At 39.9% G+C, this 25,644-nt stretch overlaps 1 protein-coding gene across 4 annotated transcripts in view; it reads right to left on the bottom strand.

Annotated features, from left to right (window-relative positions):
- KLHL3 (kelch like family member 3) overlaps positions 1-25,644 on the bottom strand; it is a 129,955-nt gene that overhangs the window by 46,362 nt on the left and 57,949 nt on the right. For all 4 annotated transcript variants that reach the window (XM_057734252.1, XM_057734270.1, XM_057734260.1 and 1 more), the window contains one exon: positions 3,359-3,468. In XM_057734252.1, coding sequence (XP_057590235.1) covers positions 3,359-3,468 — 110 coding nt within the window. The remainder of the gene's footprint in view (positions 1-3,358; positions 3,469-25,644) is intronic.

Genomic DNA, 25,644 nt, shown 5'->3' with positions numbered 1-25,644 from the left:
CTTGCCCAAGATCACTCAGCTTGTTAAAGTAATGGAGCCAGGATCAAATTCAGTTATTCTGGTTGCAGAACCTATACTTTCAAACTTCCAACATGCAAGCTGCCTGGGCCCAGCCACAGACACTCAAAACCATCATTAGTTGTAAGATACCACATTTCCTCTCTTTTAAGATGCATAGTTTTAAGATGCGTCTGAAACCTGGCTGAATTTTATAATATATGTTGAAAGAAACCTGTAGGCTGCTGGTAGAGAAGTAAGTTATAATATAACTGATACTGCTGTTTAAGTGTAGATTTCGCTGAATACAGGTATTTGACTGCCGATGCAAATGAATTTTCTGCAAATGTTAACATTAAATGCAGCTGGATTTTAACTTAAATGAAGATCGCTGATACTACTTCAAATACACTCAAAAAATTTCACTGTAACACAATATTGCAAGAAAAAGCTACTGTGCATGCAAGCTATTGTGTACACCTATCACATGCAATGTAATTAAAGGGAATAGAAATCACCAAACCTCCTGGAACAGATCATAGAATTTTCAAAGCCTAAAGGGCTAGCATTCAAACCTCAAACATGTAATTGCCAAAAGCTTCCAGCTATTTAACTTCCAGCAATATGTGGTCAGTTAAGGGGAAAAAAAAAAAACACTATGGATTTTGCCAAAGAGAAAAAGCAAGCCAAACCTCACTATTCATTAGTAAGACTCAAAATTACATGGCCAACCTTAAACACACCAAAGGGTTCAAGATCATGAGTAATATAGTTTCTGAAAATCATCACAAAACTCTGATGTTACACATAACTTCTGAAAACCAAATATGATACACAACATCAATAATGTGAAAAATACCTACATTCCAAACTCTGATTCTATAGAAAGAGCAACTCATATGTAAGCATATGAATAAATGAAAGCCGCTACAGACAAGTTTTAGGTGTGTATACTTATTGCCATGTCTTTGTTTCTGGAAAGATGCAATTAACACCATGGTTTATTGCACCATTACCAATAGCAAATCAATACTGTTACCACTATCAATGGTACCTCCAAATAGAGAATTGTGATAATTAAAATGATTGCCATTTATTGAGCACCTACCAAACACTATATTTGATTTTTTTTTTAACCCATTATCTGTAATTCTCATGACAATTCTGTAAGGGAGGCATTCTTAGTATTTTAGTTTTACATGTAAGTAAATTATGGTTCAAAGAAACCAGTGACTTCTCACGGTCATATGGCCAGTAAGCATCAAGCTGAGCATGGAACCAGTTCCGCCCAAGTCCAAAACCCAAGTGGTTTCCAGTGCATTATAATGCCTCTCCCTACTAATAACCCACTTCCACCTCTGTCCTGGCACAGCAAGCATAGATAAGCCCTCACCTGAAGAAAACTTACTGTGATCTCAGAGCAGGATGGGCCAGCATGAATTTAAGATAAATTTAAGATAAATTTAAAAGGTCTCCCTTTCAATCTAACACCCTTAAGTTGATTCAAATCCTGCTGCTTATATGCCTGTTTCCATTTTCTCAAACTACACTTGAGGACATGCTCAAGCAGGCCCTAAACTGGCCAACAGCCCAATATTCACACAGCCAATTGACTGGCTCATTCCTTCAAATTGTGCCAATTTGGTAGTACAGTCCAGAGAAGACAGTATACAAGCTCAGCAAGAAGCGAGGAAAGCCCCTCCACCTCTGCGGCTGGGGCAGGAAGGGGCCTGTGGCCTGGCCAGAAGCACGCTTTCCCCTGGGGCGCTGTTTCACATCACCTAATGGAAGCAGAGACCTCCCTAAGCCTCAGGGGGGTCCAGCTTGTGCCAGTCACCTTCTAGGGTTCCCCCTGAAGTCTCAGAATAGCCCATAGTTCCAACCAAAAGCTGCTTTTCTTCTTGATCCAACTTCTGCAGGACAACAGGCTGGGACTTGTGAATTTCACCCCCGTTCTCTGGACATGGACCTTTGAATGCAGTCTGGCCTCCAACATAAAATCCTTCTCAAGGGCTTTTCCTTGATATTCCCTCAGGAAAGGGCCTCAAGCTTGGACACTAAGAGTGGACTAGCACAATTTAAGAAACATTTACTGAGCATCTCTGAGGGTTCAGAGACAAGTGAAGTGTGGTCCCTGTCATCAGGGAACTCACAGCTGAGTGGAGGAGGTAAGACCAGCTCAGAACCAACTACAACAAAAAGCAGAACAAGTTAAGTGTTACCCTGGAACAAAAAGGAGAAAGGAATTAATTCCAGATGCACAGTCAATAATCAATTCAGCTAACACTCACTAGGCACCCACTAGTTAGCAGGTACTATACTAGACACTTTACACGCCTTACCCCATTCGATCCCCACACCCACCCTGTGGAACGTGTTCTATTACTACCCACACTTTACAAATGAGGAAATAGATGGAGAAGCAAAGTATCTTGCCCAAGGTCACATAACTGATTTGTTAATACCAGAGATGAGATTTGGACCCCAGTGGCCAACATCGAAGCTTATGTTATTTCTAGTATAGTAGACTGAATCTCCTGGAGTAAAGAGATTCTTCCTGGTAGAAGAAGAATCTGAACTCTTTGAGAATTCAACCAGGTGAAGAGGGAAGTAGAGAATATTGCTAGCACAGGGTCAGAGATAAGGAAGGCTGGGAGGTAGGACAGATCAGCAGTCACAGGTCAGCTAAAGCAGGGGCAGAAGCCAAACTTCTAGCACAAAAGAAGAGGTGTGTGGTCAGTGAGTTAGGGGACTGGGTGTCAGGAGATGAGTTCTAGTCCTGGTTTGGCCACCAAAAAACTATGTGACCTTCAGCAGTTCCTATCCCCTCTGCGGGGCTCAGTTTCCTCAGTAAAAATTCCAATTCCCTATTGGAGTAGATGTTCCCCAAAGGTCTTCTCTGGCTTAAATGCTCAGTGATACTCACAAGAGGTGGTGTGGGACAGTGGTTAAGACCAGGTGACATGCAAACCAGCTGAGTGACCTTGAACAAGCTAATTAACTCCTCTGAGTCTGTTTCCTCCTCTGTAATGTGAGGACAACAGCGATGCCTGCTTCACAGCTGAGGTGAAGGCTGAGTGAACTGAAGAATATCAAGCACTTAGCACAGGGCTTGGCAAACTGTAAGTGTTTAAGAAATGGAGGCAGCTTTGTCGCCATCACCATCAGCAGCATTACTCCTTCTTTAAAGCGTCCATAAAGCAAATGCAGTTGTCATGGGCCAGAAAGTCTTTTTTTTAAGGGACAAAAAAAAAGATCTTTTTTTTTTTTGAAAAAGAGAAAAGGTCTCACTGAACCACAAGTCCTTCCCACGACCACCTCACGAGAGAGGCTCCTGTTTCAAAGAAGGGCCATGCCATACCTTCTCTTCTGAAGAAACGGTCAGCTTGTCACTGGATATCAAGCTGCACACCTGGTCCAGACTTAGGCTAAGAAATTCTTCCCCCAGCATCACCTCTGGGAAGTGCTGCTCTGTTCCAAAAAAAGCAGAAGTTCAGAGAACAAAGTTATAACACACTCTTGCCCTTCCATTAACCAAGGCCATGACAATCTGTGTGATTCAGAGAGGAGTTCTGGGAGCTTTGGGGGAGGCGGGAGGCAGAAAGAAAGGCAGACATCCTGGCTGGAGGGAAACCAGCCTTTTAATTGAGCAGCGAAGGCATCCCCCTGTGTGACCCTCTGTCCTGAACATCATCATAGAGGAAAATGGGGCAAGAGATGTAAGGTTATATTTTTTCCCATGCTCCATGAGATTAATAATGGTGTTGCAGAGAAGCCTCACAGGGGCCTGCCTACTTAATTGAGCTCATTTCCCCTCCAGGCACAGGCTGCCAGAGTTGCAGACGGTGCCCCCTGCAGCTCAGCCAAACAAAAGTGGGTCAGAACTGCTGTGTGGCTCAAAGTCTCTGGGGGTTCTGGTAGGAAGTCCACATTAGAAGCCTGGTGGAAGGGCTCATCCCTTCTTGCCCAAGTCAAGCCTGCTATAGTGAGTCTCTGGTTCACAAGAAGGCTCAACTAAGCTCCTGTCCAGGTGCGGCAGCAACATGGCTGGCACCACAGGGAATGGTCCGCAGCAGCTGGGCCACAGAGGCTATGAGACGGAGGGGAGTTTGGGGACAACTAGAACAAGATAAAATTCATAGGCCCAAGGGCCACAGAAGGGAAATGCCAAGGACAATTCCTACCCTGACATTCACCCAGGCCACCGTCCTGCTATTACAGAGGCAGTGAAATGCCAGTGAAAGAGCATGCACTTCAGAAAGAAGGAACCTAGATTCATGTCCTGGCTTTGTCATTTATGAGCTGTGTCCTTGAGCCAATGGCATCACCTCCCTGGGCCTGCTTATCCCCATCTATAAAATGGAGGAAAAAAACTCGTTTCATTCCCTCCCATGCTCTGATGAGAAAGGAACTGAGAACATGTTCTGCAAGCTGCTTCAAGGTAAACCAGCCCAAGGGCTGACAATTCCTGGTCACAAGGTCCTTTGTCATTTGCCCCAGACCTTGCTCCTTCCTCAGTTCTCACAACCCTGCACCATCGTCCCAGGAGCATCTGTACTCCTTGCCCTCTAGGCCTCTCCCCTTCCTTCGGTGGTGGCCCTGCTCTGGCCTGAGAGCCTCTTGAAAAATTCCAGAAGCCTCCCACCCACCACCTGGTCTGGCTGGTCCCTGGAGTGAGATTCTGATTCCCTCCATGCCTGGGAGGCTGCTGAAACATCAACTCTGCCACAGGGGCACAATGAAAAGGAAAATCAGAGCATGCCAATCACACTCATCAACTTCTTAAAAACCAAACAAAGAACTTAAGTTTTAAATCATTTCTTACAAAAATCATTTTTAATTTTTTATGTTGAAAGAATTTCAGATCCAAAGAATTCCCGTATACCTTTCATCCTGGTTCCCTAAATGTTAATATTTTACTCTCAAAGATCGAGTTATAAACAATCTTTTCTATCTTTCACTGGACAAAAAGGGCTCCCCATTTGCTCCCCACCAGACTAATGATATAACTGAAGCCACAATTAAAGCTCGCCCATCCTTAGGTTCAGGGATGCTTGGAGCTAACAAGACAAATTTAAAAGTCAGGTCCTTTACAAATGGAAGCAGCTGTGAAAACATAAGAAGCTGGTCTTGCTTCTCTATACGTCAATAGAAAAAAGCCTTTAGTTAAAGAATAGATTTTAAGTGTGACATTCAAAACACCTCCCTGACTATGGGAATATTTAAGACTAGATAGTTATTTTTAAAGTATCCATTCCTAAAGATTTTTAAATAAAAGCAAGTTTACAATTTTCTTTGGATGATGGGAATTCATTCTTGGCCCAGAGGCTTGGAAAGTAACAGGACTCTCCCTATATGCTCTTTCTGGCCCAAGAATTCTTTGGACCAGAGTCCCCCAGTGTGTTGGCAACATACAAGAAATAGCAAAGAGAAAAGGTGATAAAGTGTAGCACATGGAGGCTCTGTGGCCCAGCCACAGCTGAGCTCAGGCAAACCAGCAACTATCTCCCTGTGGCCCAGAGCCATATCTGGTCTTCCCACCTTTATCTTTGGTTGACTGAAAAACCTAACATTTGGAGGAGGGAAAAGAGTGAAAAGAACAGGAAGAGATGAGAAAGTAAAATTCTGAGCTGTAAGAAATTCTTCCTCAGAGCTCAGAAGCCAAAAGTAGATGAGATGGGTTTTAAAAAAGAAGAAAATGGAGGTGCAGTGATTTGTGTCCTAGGTGACTTGGTGAATAAACCAGAAGTTCCCAAAGATAAACCAAGGCAACTTCTGAACAATCATCTACAAGAAGACACTGGAACTCACCAAAAAAGACACCCCACATACAGAGACAAAGGAGAAGCCGCAATGAGATGGTAGGAGGGGCACAACTGCGATAAAACTGAATCCCATAACCACTAGGTGGGTGACTCACAGACTGAAGAACAGTTATACCACAGAAGTCCACACACTGGAGTGAGGGTTCTGAGCCCCACATCAGACTTCCCAACCTGGGGGTCTGGCAATGGGAGGAATCCCCAGAGAATCAGACTTTGAAGGCCAGCAGGATTTGATTGCAGGACTTCCACAGGACTGGGGGAAACAAAACTCCACTCTTGGAAGACACACAAAAAGTACTGTACACACCAGGACCCGGGGGAAGAAGCAGTGATCCCATAGGAGACTGAACCAGATCTACCTGCTTCTGTTAGAGGGTCGCCTGCAGAGGTGGGGGGACAGCTGTGGCTCACCGTAGGGAGAAGGGATGCTGGTGGCAGGGGTTCTGGGAAGTGCTCATTGGCATGAGCACTCCCAAAGTCTGCCATTTGCCCTGACAAAGAGCCTGTAAGCTCCAGTGCTGGGTCACCTCAGGCCAAACAACCAACAGGGTGGGAACTCAGCCCCACCCATCAGCAGACAAGCAGATTAAAGTTTTACTGAGTCTGCCCACCAGAACAACACCCAGCTCCACCTACCACCAGTCCCTCCCATCAGGAAGTGTGCACAAGCCTCTTAGATAGCCTCATCCACCAGAGGGCAGACAGCAATAGTAAAAAGAACTATAATCATGCAGCCTGTGGAACGAAAACCACAGCCACAGAAAGAGAGAGAAAATGAAAAGGCAGAGGACTTTGTACCAGCTGAAGGAAAAAATTAAAAACCCAGAAAAACAACCAAATGAAGTGCAGACAGACAACCTTCCAGAAAAAGATCCAGAATAATGATAGCGAAGATGATCTAGGATCCCGGAAAAAGACTGGATACAAAGATCGAAAAGATGCAAGAAAAGTTTAACAAAGACCTAGAAGAAATAAAGAACAAACAAACATAGATAAGGAATACAATAACTGAAGTGAAAAATACACTACAAGGAATCAATAGCAGAATAACTGAGGCAGAAGAACAGATAAGTGACCTGGAAGACAGAATGGTGGAAATCATTGCTGCAGAACAGAATAAAGAAAAAAGAATGAAAAGAAATGAAGACAGCCTAAGAGACCTCTGGGACAACATTAAATGCACCAACGTTCACATTGTAGGGGTCCCAGAAGGAGAAGAGAAAGGACCTGAGAAAATATCTGAAGAGATTATAGTCCAAAACATCCTTAACATGGGAAAGGAAATAGCCACCCAATTCCAGGAAGCACAGAGAGTCCCAGGCAGGATAAACCCAAGGAGAAACATGCCAAGACACATAGTAATCAAATTGACAAAAATTAGTGACAAAGAAAAACTACTAAAAGCAACAAGGAACAAGGGGAAAACAACAAATAACATACTAGGGAACTCCCATAAGGTTAACAGCTGATTTCTCAGCAGAAACTCTGCAAGCCAGGAGGGAGTGGCATGATATATTTAAAGTGATGAAAGGGAAGAACCTACAGCCAAGAATACTCTACCCAGCAAGGATTTCATTCAGATTCAACGGAGAAATCAAAACCTTTACAGACAAACAACAGCTAAGAGAATTCAGCACCACCAAACCAGCCCTACAACAAATGCTAAAGGAACTTCTCTAAATGGGAAACACGAGAGAAGAAAAGAACCTACAAAAACAAACCCAAAACAATTAAGAAAGTGGTAATAGGAATGTACATATCGATAATTACCTTGAATGTAAATGGACTAAATGCTCCAACCAAAAGACACAGACTGGCTGAATGGATACAAAAACAAGACCCATATATATGCCATCTACAAGAGACCCATTTCACACCTAGGGACACATACAGACTGAAAGTGAGGGGATGGAAAAAGATATTCCATGCAAATAGAAATCAAAAGAAAGCTGGAGTAGCAATACTCATATCAGATAAAATAGACTTTAAAATAAAGAATGTTTCAAGAGACAAGAAAGGACACCACATAATTATCAAGGGAATCACTCCAAGAAGAAGATATAACAATTATGAATATATATGCACCCTATATAGGAGCACCTCAATACATAAGGCAAATGCTAACAAGTATAAAAGAGGAAATCAATAGTAACACAATAATAGTGGGGAACTTTAACACCCCACTTACACCAATGGACAGATCATCCAGACAGAAAATTAATAAGGAAACACAAGCTTTAAGTGAAACAACAGACCAGATAGATTTAATTGATATTTATAGGACATTCCATGTGAAAACAGTTAGATTACACTTTCTTCTCAACTGCACACAGAACATTCTGCAGGATAGATCACATCTTGGGTCACGAATCAAGCCTTGGTAAATTTAAGAAAATTGAAATCATATCAAGCAGCTTTTCCAACCACAACACTATGAGATTAGAAATCAATTACAGGGAAAATATTGTACAGAACACAAACAGATGGAGGCTAAACAATATGCTACTAAATAACGAAGAGATTACTGAAGAAATCAAGGAGGAAATCAAAAAACACCTAGACACAAATGACAACCAAATACAATGATCCAAAACCTATGGGATGCAGCAAAGGCAGTTCTAAGAGGGAAATTTATAACAATACAATCTTACCTCAAGTAACAAGAAAAATCCAAAATAAACAATCTAACCTTACACCTAAAGAAACTAGAGAAAGAAGAACAAACAAAACCCAAAGTTAGTAGAAGGAAAGAAATCATTGAGATCAGAGCAGAAATAAATGAAACAGAAACAAAGAAAACAAGAGCAAAGTTCAATAAAATTAAAAGATGGTTCTTTGGGAAGATAAACAAAATTGATAAACCTTTACCCAGATTCATCAAGAAAAAGAGGGAGAGGACTCAAATCAACAAAATTAGAAATGAAACAGGAGAAGTTACAATGGACACCACAGAAATAAAAAGCATCATAAGAGACTACTACAAGCAACTATATACCAATAAAATGGACAACCTGGAAGAAATGAACAAATTCTTAGAAAGGCATAACCTTCCAAGATTGAATCAGGGAGAAATAGAAAATATGAACAGACCAATCACAAGTACAGAAATTGAAACTGTGATTAAAAATCTCCCAACAAACAAAAGTCCAGGGCCAGATGTATTCACAAGTGAATTTTATCAAACATTTAGAGAAGAGCTAACACCCATCCTTCTCAAACTCTTCCAAAACATTGCAGAGGAAGGAACACTCCCAAACTCATTCTATGAGGCCACCATCACCCTGACACCAAATCAAAAAATACTATAAAAAAAAAATTACATACCAATATCACTCATGATTTTAGATGCAAAACTCCCCAACAAAATACTAGCCAACAGAATCCAACAACACATTAAAAGGATCATACACCATGATCAAGTTGGATTTATCCCAGGGATGAAAGGATTCTTCAATATATGCAAATCAATCAATGTGATACACCATATTAACAAATTGAAGGATAAAAACCATATGATCATCTCAACAGATGCAGAAAAAGCTTTTCACAAAATTCAACACCCATTTATGATAAAAAATCTCCAGAAAGTGGGCATAGAAGGAACCTACCTCAACATAATAAAGACCATATAGGACAAACGCACAGCAAACATCATTCTCAATGGTGAAAAACTGAATGCATTCCCTCTAAGATAAGGAACAAGACAAGGACGTCCACTCTCACCACTACTATTCAACATAGTCTTGGAAGTCCTTGCCAGAGCAATCAGAGAAGAAAAAGAAATAAAAGGAATCCTTATTGGAAAAGAAGAATTAAAACTGTCACTGAAGATGACATGATACTATACATAAAAAATCCTAAAGATGCCACCAGAAAACTACTTGAGCTAATCAATGAATCTGGTAAAGGATGCAAAATTATCATACAGAAATCTCTCACATTCCTGATACACTAACAACGAAAGATCAGAAAGAGAAATTAAGGAAACAATCCCATTCACTATTCCAACAAAAAGAATAAAATACCTAGGAATAAACCTAAGTAAGTAAAAGATCTGTACTCAGAAAACTATAAGACAGTGTGGGGAAAGTGGGGGGGGGGGGAGTGTGGATGAATTAGGAGATTGGGATTGCTATATATACATTATTACTAATAAGAAAAAAAATCAAATTGTACACTTTAAATAAGAGCAGTTTATTGTATGTCAATTATATCTCAATAAAAGTTCTTAAAAAATAAAAGAAAATTAAAAAAAAAAACTATAAGACACTGATGAAAGAAATCAAGGATGACACAAACAGATGGGAGAGATATACCATGTTCAGATGGGAGAGATATACCAAGAATCAACATTGTGAAAATGTCTATACTACCCAAAGCAATCTACAGATTCAATGCAATCCCTATTAACTTACCTATGGCATTTTTAATATAACTAAAACAAAAAAATCCCAAAATTTGTATGACAACACAAAAGGCCCCGAATAGCCAAACCAATCTTGAGGGAAAAAAACGGAGCTGGAAGAAACAGACTTCCTGACTTCAGACTATACTACAAAGCTACAGTAATCAAGACAATGTAGTACTGGCACAAAAAAAGAAAGATAGATTAAAGGAATGGGATAGAAAGCTCAGAGATAAACTATGGTCAACTAATCTATGACAAAGGAGTCAAGAATATACAATGGAGAAAAGACAGCCTCTTTAATAAGTGGTGCTGGGAAAGCTGCACAGCTACATGTAAAAGAATGAAATTAGAACACTCCTTAACACCATACACAAAAATAAACTCAAAATGGATTAATGGATTAAAGACCTAAATGTAAGGCCAGACACTATAAAACTCCTAGAGAACAACATAGGAAGAACACTCCTTTTTTTTTTTTTTTAATTTTTATTTATTTATTTTGGCTCTTTATTGGAATATAATTGCTTTACACTCCTGTACCAGTTTTTGAGGTACACCAAAGTCAATCAGCTGTATTTATACACATATCCCCACGTTCCCTCCCTCCCGCGGCTCCCCCCCCCCCACCCTCCCCATCCTGGCCCTCTAAGGCATCACCCATCATCAAGCTGATCTCCCTTTGTTATACAGCAACTTCCCACTGGCTATCTATTTTACTATTTTGGTAGTATATATATGTCTATGCTACTCTCTCACATCGTCCCAGCTTCCCCTTCACCCCCCCACCCCCCCAACCTCATGTCCTCCAGTCCATTCTCTGCATCTGCATCCTTATTCTTGTCTTGTCACTGAGTTCATCAGTACCATTTTTTTTTTTTAGATTACATATATATGATATGAGTTAGCATACAGTATTTATTTTTTTTCTTTCGGGCTTACTTCACTCTGTATGACAGACTCTAGGTCTATCCACCTCATTACATATAGCTCCATTTCATTTCTTTTTATAGCTGAGTAATATTCCATGGTATATATATGCCACATCTTCTTTATCCATTCATTTGCTGATGGGCATTTAGGTTGCTTTCATGTGCTGGCTATTGTAAATAGTGCTGCAATGAACATTAAGATACATGTTTCTTTTTTTTTTTTAATTTTATTTATTTATTATTTTTTGGGGGTACACCAAGTTCAATCATCTGTTTTTGTACACATATCCCCGTATTCCCTCCCTCCCTCGACTCCCCCCCCACCCTCCCTCGACTCTCCCCCACCCTCCCCGTCCCAGTCCTCTAAGGCATCTTCCATCCTCGAGTTGAACTCCCTTTGTTATACAACAACTTCCCACTGGCTATTTTACAGTTGCTAGTATGTATATGTCTGTGCTACTCTCTCACTTCATCTCAGCTTCCCCTTCACCCCCCGCCCCCTCCGAAACCTCGAGTTCTCCAGTTCATTCTCTGCATCTGCATCCTTGTTCTTGTCACTGAGATCATCAGTACCATTTTTAGATTCCGTATATGTGAGTTAGCATACAATATTTGTCCTTCTCTTTCTGACTTACTTCACTCTGTATGACAGACTCTAGGTCTATCCACCTCATTACATATAGCTCCATCTCATCCCTTTTTATAGCTGAGTAATATTCCATTGTATATATATGCCACATCTTCTTTATCCATTCATTTGTTGATGGGCATTTAGGTTGCTTTCATGTCCTGGCTATTGTAAATAGTGCTGCAATAAACATTAAGATACATGTTTCTTTTTGGATTATGGTTTTCTCTGGGTATGTGCCCAGAAGTGGGATTACTGGATCATATGGTAGTACCATTTTTAGTTTTTTAAGTAACCTCCAAACTGTTTTCCATAGTGGCTGTACCAACCTACATTCCCACCAACAGTGCAGGAGAGTTCCCTTTACTCCACACCCTCTCCAACATTTATTGTTTCTGGATTTTTTTGATGATGGCCATTCTGACTGGTGTGAGGTGATACCTCACTGTGGCTTTGACTTGCATTTCTCTGATGATTAGTGATGTTGAGCATCTTTTCATGTGTTTGTTGGCCATCTGTTATGTCTTCTTTGAAGAAATTATTTAGGTCTTCCGCCCATTTGTGGATTGGGTTATTTGCTTTTTTGGTATTAAGCTGCATGAGCTGCTTGCATATTTTGGAGGTTAATCCTTTGTCTGTTGTTTCATAGGCAATTATTTTTTCCCATTCTGAGGGTTGCCTTCTAGTCTTGTTTATGGTTCCTTTCGCTGTGCAAAAGCTTTTAAGTCTCATTAGGTCCCATTTGTTTCTTCTTGATTTTATTTCCATGATTCTAGGAGGTGGGTTAAAAAGGATCTTGCTTTGATGTATGGCATAGAGTGTTCTGCCTATGTTTTCCTCTAGGAGTTTTATAGTGTCTGGCCTTCCATGTAGGTCTTTAATCCATTTGGAGTTTACTTTTGTGCATGGTGTTAGGAAGTGTTCTAATTTAATTCTTTTACATGTAGCTGTGCAGTTTTCCCAGCACCACCTGTTAAAGAGGCTGTCTTTTTTCCATTGTATACTCGTGCCTCCTTTGTCAAAGATAAGGTGCCCATATGTGTTTGGGCTTACCTCTGAGTTCTCTCTTCTGTTCCATCGATCTTCCTTTCTGTTTTTGTGCCAGTACCATACTGTCTTGATCACTGTGGCCTTGTAGTATAGTTTGAAGTCAGGAAGCCTGATTCCACTGACTCTGTCTTTCCTTCTCAAGATTGCTTTGGCTATTCAGGGTCTTTTGTGTTTCCATACAAATTGTAAGATTTCTTGCTCTAGTTCTGTGAAAAATGCTGTTGGTAATTTGATCGGGATTGCGTTGAATCTGTAAATTACTTTGGGTAGTATAGTCATTTTCACAATGTTGATTCTTCCAATCCAAGAACATGGTATGCCCCTCCATCTGTTTATGTCATCTTTGATTTCTTTCATCAGTGTCTTATAGTTTTCTGCATACAGGTCTTTTGCCTCCTTAGGCAGCTTTATTCCTAGGTATTTTATTCCTTTTGTTGCAATGGTAAATGGGAGTGTTTCCTTAATTTCTCTTTCTGCTCTTTCGTTGTTAGTGTATAGGAATGCAAGAGATTTCTGTGCATTAATTTTGTATCCTGCTACTTTACTAAATTCATCGATTAGTGCTAGCAGTTTTCTGGTAAAGTCTTTAGGGTTTTCTATGTATAATATCATGTCATCTGCAAAGAGTGACAATTTTACTTCTTCTTTTCCAATGTGGATTCCTTTTATATCATTTTCTTCTCTGATTGCTGTGGCTAAAATTTCCAAAACTATGTTGAATAATAATGGTGAGAGTGGACACCCTTGTCTTGTTCCTGTTCTTAGAGGGAATTCTTTCAGTTTTCCACCATTTAGAACGATGCTGGCTTTTGGTTTCTCATATATGGCTTTTATTGTGTTGAGGTAATTTCCTTCTGTGCCCATTTTCTGCAGAGCTTTTATCACAAATGGATGTTGGATTTTGTCAAAAGCTTTTTCCACATCTACTGAGATTATCATATGGTTTTTATCCTTCATTTTGTTGATATGATATATCACATTGATTGATTTGCGTATATTGAAGAATCCTTGCATCCCAGGGATAAACCCCACTTGATCATGGTGTATGATTTTTTTAATGTGCTGTTGGGTTCTGTTAGCTAGGATTTTGTTGAGGATTTTTGCATCTAACTTCATCAGTGATATTGGTCTGTAATTTTCTTTTTTTGTGACATCTTTGCCTGGTTTTGGTATCAAGATGATGGTGGCCTCGTAGAATGAGTTTGGGAGTATTCCTCCTTTGGCTATATTTTGGAAGAGTTTGAGATGGATAGGTGTTAGCTCTTTTCGAAATGTTTGATAGAATTCACCTGTGAATCCATCTGGTCCTGGGCTTTTGTTTGTTGGGAGATTTTTAATCACAGCCTCAATTTCTGTACTTGTGATTGGTCTGTTCATAGTTTCTATTTCTTCCAGGTTCAGTCTTGGAAGATTGTATTTTACAAAGACTTTATCCATTTCTTTTAGGTTTTCCATTTTATTGGTATATAGTTGCTTGTAATAGTCTCTCATGATCTTTTGTATTTCTGTGGTGTCTGTTATTACTTCTCCTTTTTCATTTCTAATTCTGTTGACTTGAGTCTTCTCCCTTTTTTTCCGGATGAGTCTGGTGAATGGTTTATCAATTTTGTTTATCTTCTCAAAGAACCAGCTTTTAGTTTCATTAATCTTTGCTATTGTTTCCTTCCTCTCTTTTTCATTTATTTCTGATCTGATCTTTATGATTTCTTTCCTTCTGCTCACTTTGGGATTTCTTTGTTCTTCTTTCTCTAATTGTTTTAGATGTAAGGTTAGGTTGTGTATTCGGTATTTGTCTTGTTTCTTAAGGTAGGACTATATTGCTGTAAACTTCCCTCTTAGAACTCCTTTTGCTGCGTCCCATAGGTTTTGGGTTGTTGTGTTTTGTCATTTGTTTCTAGATATTTTTTGATTTCCTCTTTGATTTCTTTAATGATTTCTTGGTTGTTTAATAGTGAATTGTTTAGCCTCCATGTGTTTGTATTTTTTGCAGTTTTTTTCCTGTAATTGATATCTAGTCTCATGGTATTGTGGTCAGAGAAGATGCCTGATACGATTTCAATTTTCTTGAATTTACCGAGGCTTGATTTGTGACCCAAGATGTGACCTATCCTGGAAAATGTTCCATGTGCACTTGATAAGAAAGTGTATTCTGTCGTTTTTGGATGGAATGTCCTATAAATATCAATTAAGTCGAGATGGTCTAATGTGTCATTTAAAGCTTGCATTTCGCTATTTATTTTCTTTTTTTTTTTTTTTTTTTGGCACACGGGCTTAGTTGCTCCGTGGCATGTGGGATCTTCCTGGAGCTGGGATCGAACCTGCGACCTCTGCACTGGCAGGCAGATTCTTAACCACTGCGCCACCTAGGAAGCCCTCGCTATTTATTTTCTGTTTGGATGATCTGTCCATTGATGTAAGTGGGGTGTTAAAGTCTCCTACTATTATTGTGCTACTGTCAATGTCCCCTTTTATGGCTTTTAGCATTTGCCTTATGTATTGAGGCGCTCCTATGTTGGGGGCATAGATATTTACAATTGTGATATGTTCTTCTTGGATGGATCCCTTGATCATTATGTAGTGTCCTTCCTTGTCTCTTTTAATAGTCTTTACTTTCAAGTCTAATGTGTCTGATATGACTATTGCTACTCCAGCTTTCTTTTGACTTCCATTTGCATGGGATATCTTTCTCCATCCCTTTACTTTCAGTCTATATGTGTCCCTTGGTCTGAAGTGAGTTTCTTGTAGGCAGCATATATATGGGTCTTGTTTTTGTATCCATTCAGCCAGTCTGTGTCTTTTGGTTGGAGCATTTAATCCATTTACATTTAAGGTGATTATTGACATGTGTGTTCCAATGACCATTTTCTTAACTGTTTTGGGTTTGCTTTTGTGGTCTTTTCCTTCCCTTGTGTTTCCTGCTTAGAAAAGTTCCTTTAGCAATTGTTGTAAGGCTGGTTTAGTGGTGCTGAATTCTCTTAACTTTTGCTTCTCTGTAAAGCTTTTGATTTCTCTGTCGAATCTGAATGAGATTCTTGCTGGGTAGAGTACTCTTGGCCATAGGTTTTTCTCTTTCAGGACTTTCAGTATATCCTGCCGCTCCCTTCTGGCCTGCAGAGTTACTGAAGAAAGATCAGCTGTTATCCTTATGGCTTTTCCCTTATATGTTATTTGTTGCTTTTCTCTTGCTGCTTTTAATATTTTTTCTTTGTGTTTAATTTTCATTAGTTTGATTAATATGTGCCTCAGTGTATTTCTCCTTGGGTTTATTCTGTATGGGACTCTCTGAACTTCTTGGACTTGATTAATTATTTCCTTTTCCATGTTGCAGAAGTTTTCCACTATAACCTCTTCAAATATTTTCTCAGACCCTTTCTTTTTTTTCTTCTTCTTCTGGGATGCCTATGATTCAAATGTTGGTTAGCTTAATGTTGTCCCCAAGGTCTCTGAGACTGTCTTCCATTCTTTTTATTCTTTTTTCTTTTTGCTGCTCTGTGGCAGTTATTTCCCCCATTCTATCTTCCAACTCACTTATTCGTTCTTCTGCTTCAGTTATTCCACTGTTTATACCCTCTAGAGCATTTTTAATTTCAGTTATTTTGTTGTCCATTGCTGTTTGTTTGTTCTTTAGTTCTTCTGAGTCCTTATTAACTGTTTCTTGTATTTTCTGTATTTTGTTATCAAGATTTTGTATCATTTTCACTATCATTACTCTGAATTCTTTTTCAGGCATTTTTCCTATTTCCTCTTCATTTATTTGGTCTTGTGGGGTTTTTTCCTGCTCCTTTGCCTGCATGGTGTTTCTTTGTTTTCTCATGGTAGTCCGAACTTCAGAGGTTGCTTGTCCCAGCTTTTCCTCCTGGTATCATCTGCATCCTCAGGAAGCCCAACTCCTGTCAACATGGACATGGCCCCATGTTGTCCTGAAGCCAAAACCCCAGCGAGTCCTAAGGAGACTGAGCTCCTGTCAGCAGAGACACTAGCCTGGATGTCCCAGTGAAGCCCTGGGGGTGCCTGAGAACTGGATTCCCCTCTTGGTGGGTGCCAAGCCAGAAGATACAACCGAGCCAAAGATGGGGAGAAGGAAGGATTTATTACTTACAGCAAGTGAGGAGAACACTGGGGATCAAGAACACTCTTTGACATAAATCACAGCAAGATCTTTTTTGACCCACCTCCTAGAGTAAGGGAAATAAAAACAAAAATAAACAAGTGGGACCTAATGAAACCTAAAAGCTTTTGCAAACCAAAGGAAACTATAAACAAGATGAAAAGACAATCCTCAGAATAGGAGAAAATATTTGCAAATGAGTCAACAGACAAAGGATTAATCTCCAAAATATATAAATAGTTCATGCAGCTCAATATCAAAAAAAACAAACAACCCAATCAAAAAATGGGCAGAAGACCTAAATAGACATTTCTTCAAAGAAGACATACAGATGGCCAAGAGGCACATGAAAAGCTGCTCAACATCACTAATTATTAGAGAAATGCAAATCAAAACTACAATGAGGTATCACTTCACCCTAGTTAGAATGGCCATCATCACAAAATCTATAAACAACAAATGCTGGAGAGGGTGTGGAGAAAAGGGAACCCTCTTGTGCTGTTGGTGGAAATGTAAATTGATACAGTCATTATGGAGAACAGTATGGAGGTTCCTTAAAAAACTAAAAATGGAATTACCATATGACCCAGCAAACCCACTACTGGGCATATACCCAGAGAACACCATAATTCAAAAAGACACATGTACCCCAATGTTCACTGCAGCACTATTTACAATAGCCAGGTTATGGAAGCAGCCTAAATGTCCATCAACAGACAGATGAATGGATAAAGAAGATATGGTACATATATACAATGGAATATTACTCAGCCATAAAAAGGAACGAAATTGGGACATTTGTAGAGACATGGATGGACCTAGAGACTGTCATACAGAGTGAAGTAAGTCAGAAATAGACAAACATCGTATACTAACACACATATGCAGAATCAAGAAAAATGGTATAGATCAACCGGTTTGCAAGGCAGAAATAGAGACACAGATGTAGAGAACAAACATATGGACACCAAAGGGGGAAGGCAGGGGGCGCTAGGGTGGCATGAATTGGGAGATCGGGATTGCCATACATACATTACTAATAAGAAAGAAATCAAATTGTACACTTTAAATATATGCAGTTTACTGTATGTCAATTATATCTCAATAAAAGTTCTTAAAAAAAATAAAAGATAAACAAAGGCAGAAAGTAGTCAGTGCTACTTTGAGGCATTGCAGGATGTGAATCTGGGTCCCTTCTCTCAGAAGTCTCCTGTTTATTTGCCCCTCGGGAATCTCCCACTGAAAACCCTTCAGAAATCCTCCCATAAAGCTGCATCTGGTGGGGAGGAGGCAACAAGAGAGGTATTGGGCAGGAGCTTCTCACCCAGGGCTGGCACCCTGGAACCCAGGAGATCTGCAAGCCATGAGCAGGAAGACACAAAGAAAGGGGCCCAGACAAAAACTCCTTCCCTTCCCCCTTCAGTCTGAGGATACAGGGCTGAGTCCCAGAGTCTGGGGATCAGGGACCCCTTTCTCTTAGCAACACTCAAGACACAACAGAACAGAAAAAACAGGAACAGGATGCTCTGGCTAACTCAATTTCCTGGGAAACAGGAGTTCCCCAGAAGACTTTGTATTCAACTCAGCGCTCTTCCCAGCCACTTTCTGGAAAGAACCCACTCTGCTCCCAGAAGATATCGCCCTGAGAATCAGCTTCTACCTTTAATATTTTGTTTGTTTGGAGATTTTTAAAATTTGTTTTGCTTGTTAATGCTTATTTTTTTAATTTGTTTTCTATAAATGTAGTAAGGGAGAATATAGTGACAAACTGTGGCTAACAGTCAGAAGACCTGGGTTCAAGTCCTAGCTCCATCTCTTACAGTCACTTCTTTCCAGGATTTGGCTTCATTAATCATAAAATGGGATCATAATGCCTGACCTTGGTCTCTAGGTTGTTCTGAAGTTCAAAAATGATAATATATATTAGCCCATTTTGAGGTCTATAAGAAATTCTTTAGAAATGCAGGAGGAATATTATGCACACACGTTTCTACGTCATCAAGTCCAGTTCTGTGGGCAGCACTGCTCTCCAAAAGAGAAGCATTTCCACAGAATCAGTCATCCTCGGAGACTGCAGGTCCTGCAGGCAAGGCTGTGGACCTCAAAGGTCTTAGAGACCCACTTTAATTCCACTGAATTCCACAAACTTTCTAGTGATATAAGTTATTCAATTTCCTAAGGCTTCAGTTTTCTCGTCTGTTAAATGGAGCCAATAATAGCACCTATCTCATAGAGGTGTTATAGGCATTAGATAAGCAGATATATGTAACTCACAGTTCCTGAGACCATTGCAAGTGCTCAATAACTGTTCATACACGATGTGCCAAATACAGTGTTTCTTCAAAAATGAAGAAAGCAGAGCTGATGTCTACAAGGAGACCCTGGCTTACAAAAGGGTAAAACAAGACACTAGCAACTTCAACCCAAAGTTCACAGGGCCATGATGGGGAAAGGCATTCTCCAAGTTCAATAAAAGCAGGTAAATTCAGAGCATGTCTAGAGAACAGTAACAGCTCAGTCTAGCTAGAGCCTAGGCTGGATCTTCATTCATCTAACAAATATGTATAGAGCATCCTGCAGCAGGTTCCTAGAGATGCAGGAGAAGCAGGCAAGGCTCAGTCTTGGGGGATAGATAAAATGTACAGGGGCATAATATCTTTTAACCATGGGCTAGCCCCTTGAAGGGGGACTCTTCAAAATAAACTCTAACTTTTTTTGTCTTTTTGCTTTTTTTTCCTTTAGGGAGGAGTGTAAACAGAAAAAAAAAAGTCAATTAACCATTCTGGATGAGAGTCCCAATTAACCGTGCTTTACTGTAAGTAGTAAACACTGTTAAAGATCCAAGTTTTGGAATGGAAATAGTGAGTTGTTTAAGTTATTAGATATTTACTTTAACTTTTTCTTCATTTGACTAATTTTTTGCTCATAGAATATAAAGAGGGAGGGACTTCCCTGGTGGAGCAGTGGTTAAGAATCCACCTGCCAATGCAGGGGACATGGGTTCGATCCCTAGTCCGAGAAGATCCCACATGTTGCAGAGCAACTAAGCCCGCCTGCCACAACTACTGAGACTGTGCCCTAGGGCCTAAGAGCCACAACTACTGAGCCCACGTGCCACAACTAATGAAGCCCGTGTGTATAGAGCCTATGCTCCACAACAAGAGAAGCCACTGCAATGAGAAGCCCACACATTGCAACAAAGAGTAGCCCCTGTTCACTACAACTAAAGAAAGCCCGTGCACAGCAACAAAGAACCAACAGTCAAAAATAAATAAATATAAATTTATTTTTTAAAAAAAGAATATAAAGAGGGAAAGCACAATTTAAGAGATTATAATAATAAAAATAATATTAAGAGAAAACGCAGAATACAAATTTATAGATACTGCTGATCACAAATATGTAAGTCTAGAATTTCAAGATTAAAAGATGGTTCTTTATTTTCCCTCTGTACTCACATAAAAATTATTATTATGGATATTTTTAAAAATCCAAGTTTTGGAGACACTGCTTTGGGAAAGATCTCCAAAGTTCACCCTACTTGCTGCAAGTAATAATAAAGCCTTCCTTCTTCCACAAAAAAAAAGTTTTGATTAATGAAACACAATCGATCTGTTCCTGTCTGTTTGGATGAGAAATTATGGAGAAGGAGAGGGGCACCGAACAACTGCAAATCCTTTCCCCACCAAGCAACACACACATATCTTCCCAATGTTGAAGGGATGAGGAAACTGGGTGGCACATTCCTAGGAAAGGGGACATAGTTGAGTCTTTTCAAGGAAGCAGGCCTGGAGAAAGCTAAGGGCTTTTCCCAAAAATAGCTAACACTGTAGTAGGTATTTTACATATATTATGTCACTTATATCTTCCAAAAGCCCAGCTGAAGTTAATGTCAATATCTCCATTTGACAGATGGAGAAATAGAGGCTCGGAAGGCCTAAGTCATGAACTTAGTATCATATGGCAGTAAGTGGTAGATTTGGGTTTTGAAACTAAGGCTGTCTTAATATAATAACAAACATTCTGATAAGTATCTTAGTCCCCAAAATAATAAAAACTTGTCCTGAGCAGACCATTTTGGTAAAGTTCAGTATAGACATCAGAGCACCCTAAGAATCCCTCTTGGGGTACTGCAGAAAGAGAAAGAAAACAGGAATTTAAAGATATTTATTTTTAAAAAAATCTCAGAGTAGTAGTGTTCTAAACATTTTGGCATCAGACCTGGGTTCAAATCTCAGACCCAACTCCTGGATTGAAATCCTTCCCCAATCCACCTGTCTTCAAGGCTAGATGACGTGATATTCTTCTGTGTTCCCAAAGCTGCCAAAATAGGAAATTAAAATTATCACAGTGCTAGTCAACCTGTCTTATCATCTGAGGTCTTTCTCTCATACTGGGACTATGAGTCCCACAAGGGCAGAGTCTGTCTTTTTTGAGTCTCGTGTGAAGGTGAATCCTCAGTGTTCAGGACAATGTCTGCAGATATTGAGCTCTGAAATTACTGTGCTTCCTTGCCCATTCTTCAGGACTGCCTAGGGCTCAGGCAACTACTCAAGCAAGTCCCAAATCCATTCCTCCCTCTTGATGGCCTGAAATAAACCTTAGCCTTTGATCAGGTTCATCTAAACGACAAGCCCAGACAAATGGAAGTGATAACCCATCTATGACTTCTTTGACCTGAAGAGATGAAATGAACCCAGTTATTCCAGGGCCAGTGGCCCCAGCAAAAAAGGTATTAGTGAGTGTCTCTGAATGGAACCACTGATCACACACCCAGAAAAGACTGGCTGACACAGATGGGCACACAGAATCAAAACATTTTAGGAGGATAAAAAAAAGAAAACAGCTAATTTAAATTTCTCTCTCCTTCCCCCTATTACCCTATTTTGGGAGGGCAGAGGTAAGCTTTCTTGAATCACTATTTGGCTTTCAGGGCCCACAGTTTCCTTGCTCCAGGGAGAAGGCTCACCTCCCACAGGGAAGTAACATATATCTACCTTGACCTCTTCCCACAAGGGTCACAACCACCAGCCCTCCGACTCTAAATTTCACTGCCTCCACTCTCCCTGAGATGGTGGGATACAAGCTCTCTTCCAATGTCAACTTAATTCCAGAAGTATACGTGTTGTACCTCTCCTTTTCTCTCTACCACACACACAGAGCAAAGGGCTATATCAAAACTACCCAGTTATCAGTGCTATTGATTCAACAACAAAGTTCCCTGTTCTCCAGAGAATGGAGGGAACGGGGAAGTTTCCTAAAATCCCAACAAGGAGAACAACTAACAACAAAAACTACCTACATCTGTACTAACACTTCATTTGCCACCTTCAAGGTAGAAGCAGAAAATCAGGGGGAGGCGGGAGTGAGGCAACCTCCATGGACAGAGAGGCTGAACTGGCCTGGGAAGATGTGAAAATAAACAGTGGGCTCAGAGCACAGGCCCTGGAGTCAGACAGCCTCATCATGAATCTTGGCATTGCCACTCACAAACTATGTGATCTGGGGCAAGTTACTAAACTTCTCTAGGGTTTCCGTTTCTTCATCTGTAAATTGAGAAAGTAATAATAGTTCTGATAGTTATGTGGCCTCTTATAAAGTGTGTAAAACCATGCCCAGCACCATGCAAGTGTTCAGAAATGGTAGAAACTCCCACCATGATCATCACCATCATTACTATTTTATGATGCAAGTTTGAGGCAGCAGTTTCACAAGATGACCCTCACTGAGTCAGAGGTCCATGTTTTTGTAAATATTTTGTCAAAGCTTTTTGCTGCCCTTAGTTTAATTACTTCATTCCATGGTCTCAAATGATTCCATCAATCAAAAAAAAAAAAAAAAGGTCATTTCTTTCCACAAACACGTGAAATTCGATGGCTTTTCCATCCCATGGCTGGAGGGTTTCAGCATAGCTTTGGCAGACTGATGTAAACAAAATGTCCAAAGAATTTTAATTGCCATTTCATTAATGGGGTCCCATTAATATCCCTCCCAACCAGCTCTGCTGATGGTCCAGTGCATGGTCATCCAATTACCAAACAACAAAGTCCCCATAATCCTGGGCCCAGGCCTCTGAAGTTAAAGATTAAGCAGTCCCTGGAAACAATAATACTGAGATATAAGAAGTTGCAGGATACAAAATAGAAATCTCTTGCATTCCTATGCACTAACAACGAAAGATCAGAAAGAGAAATTAAGGAAATAGTCCTATTTATCACTGCAATGAAGAGAATAAAATATCTAGGAATAAACTTACCTAAGGAGGCAAAATACCTGTATGCACAAAACTATAAGATACTGATGAAAGAAATCAAAGACAACACAAACAGAGAGATATACCATGCTCTTGGATTGTTAGAATCAACATTGTGAAAATGACTATACTACCCAAAGCAATCTACAGATTCAATACAATCCCTATCAACTTACCTATGGCATTTTTAATATAACTAGAACAAAAAATTTTACAATTGTATGGAAACACAAACGACTCTGAATAAGCAAAGCAATCTTGAGAAAGAAAAATGGAGCCAGAGGAACCAGGCTTCCTGACTTCAGACTATACTACAAAGCCACAGTCATCAAGACAGTATGGTACTGGCACAAAAAAAGAAATATACATCAGTGGAACAGCATAGAAAGTCCAGAGATAAACCCATGCACCTATGGTCATCTAATCTATGACAAAGGAGGCAAGAATATACAATGGAGAAAAGACAGCCTCTTCAATAAGTGGTGCTGGGAAAACTGCACAGCTACATGTAAAAGAATGAAATTAGAACACTCCCTAACACCATACACACACACAAAAAAAAATCAAAATGGATCAAAGACCTAAATGTAAGGCCAGACACTATAAAACTCTTAGAGGAAAACATAGGAAGAACACTCTTTGACATAAATCATAGCAAGATCTTTTTTGACCCACCTCCTAGAGTAATGAGAATAAACACAAAAATAAACAAATGGGACCTAATTAAAGTTAAAAGCTTTTGCACAGCAATGGAAACCATAAACAAGATGAAAAGACAACCCTCAGAATAGGAGAAAATATTTGCAAATGAAGCAACTAACAAAGGATTAATCTCCAAAATATATAGACAGCTTGTGCAGCTCAATATCAAAAAAACAAACAACCCATCCCCCCTCAAAAAAAAAAATCAAAAAATGAGTAGAAGACCTAAATAGACATTTCTCCAAAGAAGACATAACAGATGGCCAACAAACACATGAAAAGATGCTCAACATCACTAATTATTAGAGAAATGCAAATCAAAACTATGAGATATCACCTCACACCAGTCAGAATGGCCATCATCACAAAATCTACAAACAATAAATGCTGGAGAGGGTGTGAAGAAAAGGGAACCCTTTTGCACTGTTGGTGGGAATGTAAATTGATATAGCCACTATGGAGAACAGTATGGAGGTTTCTTAAAAAACTAAAAATAGAACTACCATAAGACCCAGCAATCCCACCACTGGGCATATACCCAGAGAACACCATAATTCAAAAAGACACATGCACCCCCATGTTCACTGCAACACTATTTACAATAGCCAGGACATGGAAGCAACTTAAATGTCCATCAACAGAGGAATGGATAAAGAAGATGTGGTACATATGTACAATGGAATATTACTCAGCTATGGAAAGGAACAACATTGGGTCATTTGGAGAGATTTGGATGGACCTAGATTGTCATACAGAGTGAAGTCAGAAAGAGAAAAACAAATATCATATATTAACACACATGTGGATTCTGAAAAAATTGGTATAGATGATCTTATTTACAAAGCAGAAATAGAGATACAGATGTAGAGAACAAACATGGACACCAAGGGGGTGGTGGGATGAATTGGGAGATTGGGATCAACATATATACACTATTGATACCATGTATAAAATAGATAACTGATGAGAACCATTGTATAGCACAGAGAACTCTACTCAATGCTCTGTGGTTACCTAAATGGGAAGGAAATCCAAAAAAGAGGGACTATGTGTATACATATAGCTGATTCACTTTGCTGTACAGCAGAAATTAACACGACATTGTAAAGCAACTACACTCCAATAAAAATTTAAAAAGGAAGGAAGGAAGGGAGGGAGGGAGGGAGGAGAGAGAAAGAAAGAAAAAGAAAGAAAGAAGGAAAGAAAGAAAGGAAGGAAGGAAGGAAGGAAGGAAGGAAGGAAGGAAGGAAGGAAGGAAGGAAGGAAGGAAGGAAAGAGAGAAAAGAAAGGGGCTGTGCAAAACACGAGGGTCTTTTCCCAGTTACCCAGGAGAACTATGACACCGTCAGCTGGGGGCAAGGGTCCAAGCAGTCAGCTTCTAACTACGGGGCTCACCCTCCCCCAGCCTGGAATGATATATATCACAGCAAAAATCTGGGGGCACAACCCTGAGGGAGAAACTGGACCCAGAGGAAGCAGAAGGGACTGCCACCGCAGGAAGAGACAGGCCCATTCCAAACAGGAAATCAAATAGGCAGCTAGGTAGAAAGAGGTGGTGCTCCGGCCTCCAGAGTCACACTGTGTTCACCTTGGCCAGGGGCTGAAGACCTATCAGAAGGCAATCATCAACCTTAAAAAATAGTTACTCCTTTTAGACAGCAATCTGGCAGTATCTTTTTTTTTAATTATTTTAGTTTTTTATTTATTATTTATTCATTTATTTTTTGGCTGCATCAGGTCTTAA

Source organism: Hippopotamus amphibius, chromosome 1, assembly GCF_030028045.1.
Source record: "Hippopotamus amphibius kiboko isolate mHipAmp2 chromosome 1, mHipAmp2.hap2, whole genome shotgun sequence".
Classification (NCBI taxonomy): Eukaryota; Metazoa; Chordata; class Mammalia; order Artiodactyla; family Hippopotamidae; genus Hippopotamus; species Hippopotamus amphibius.
This window is presented reverse-complemented; position numbering and strand designations above follow the sequence as displayed.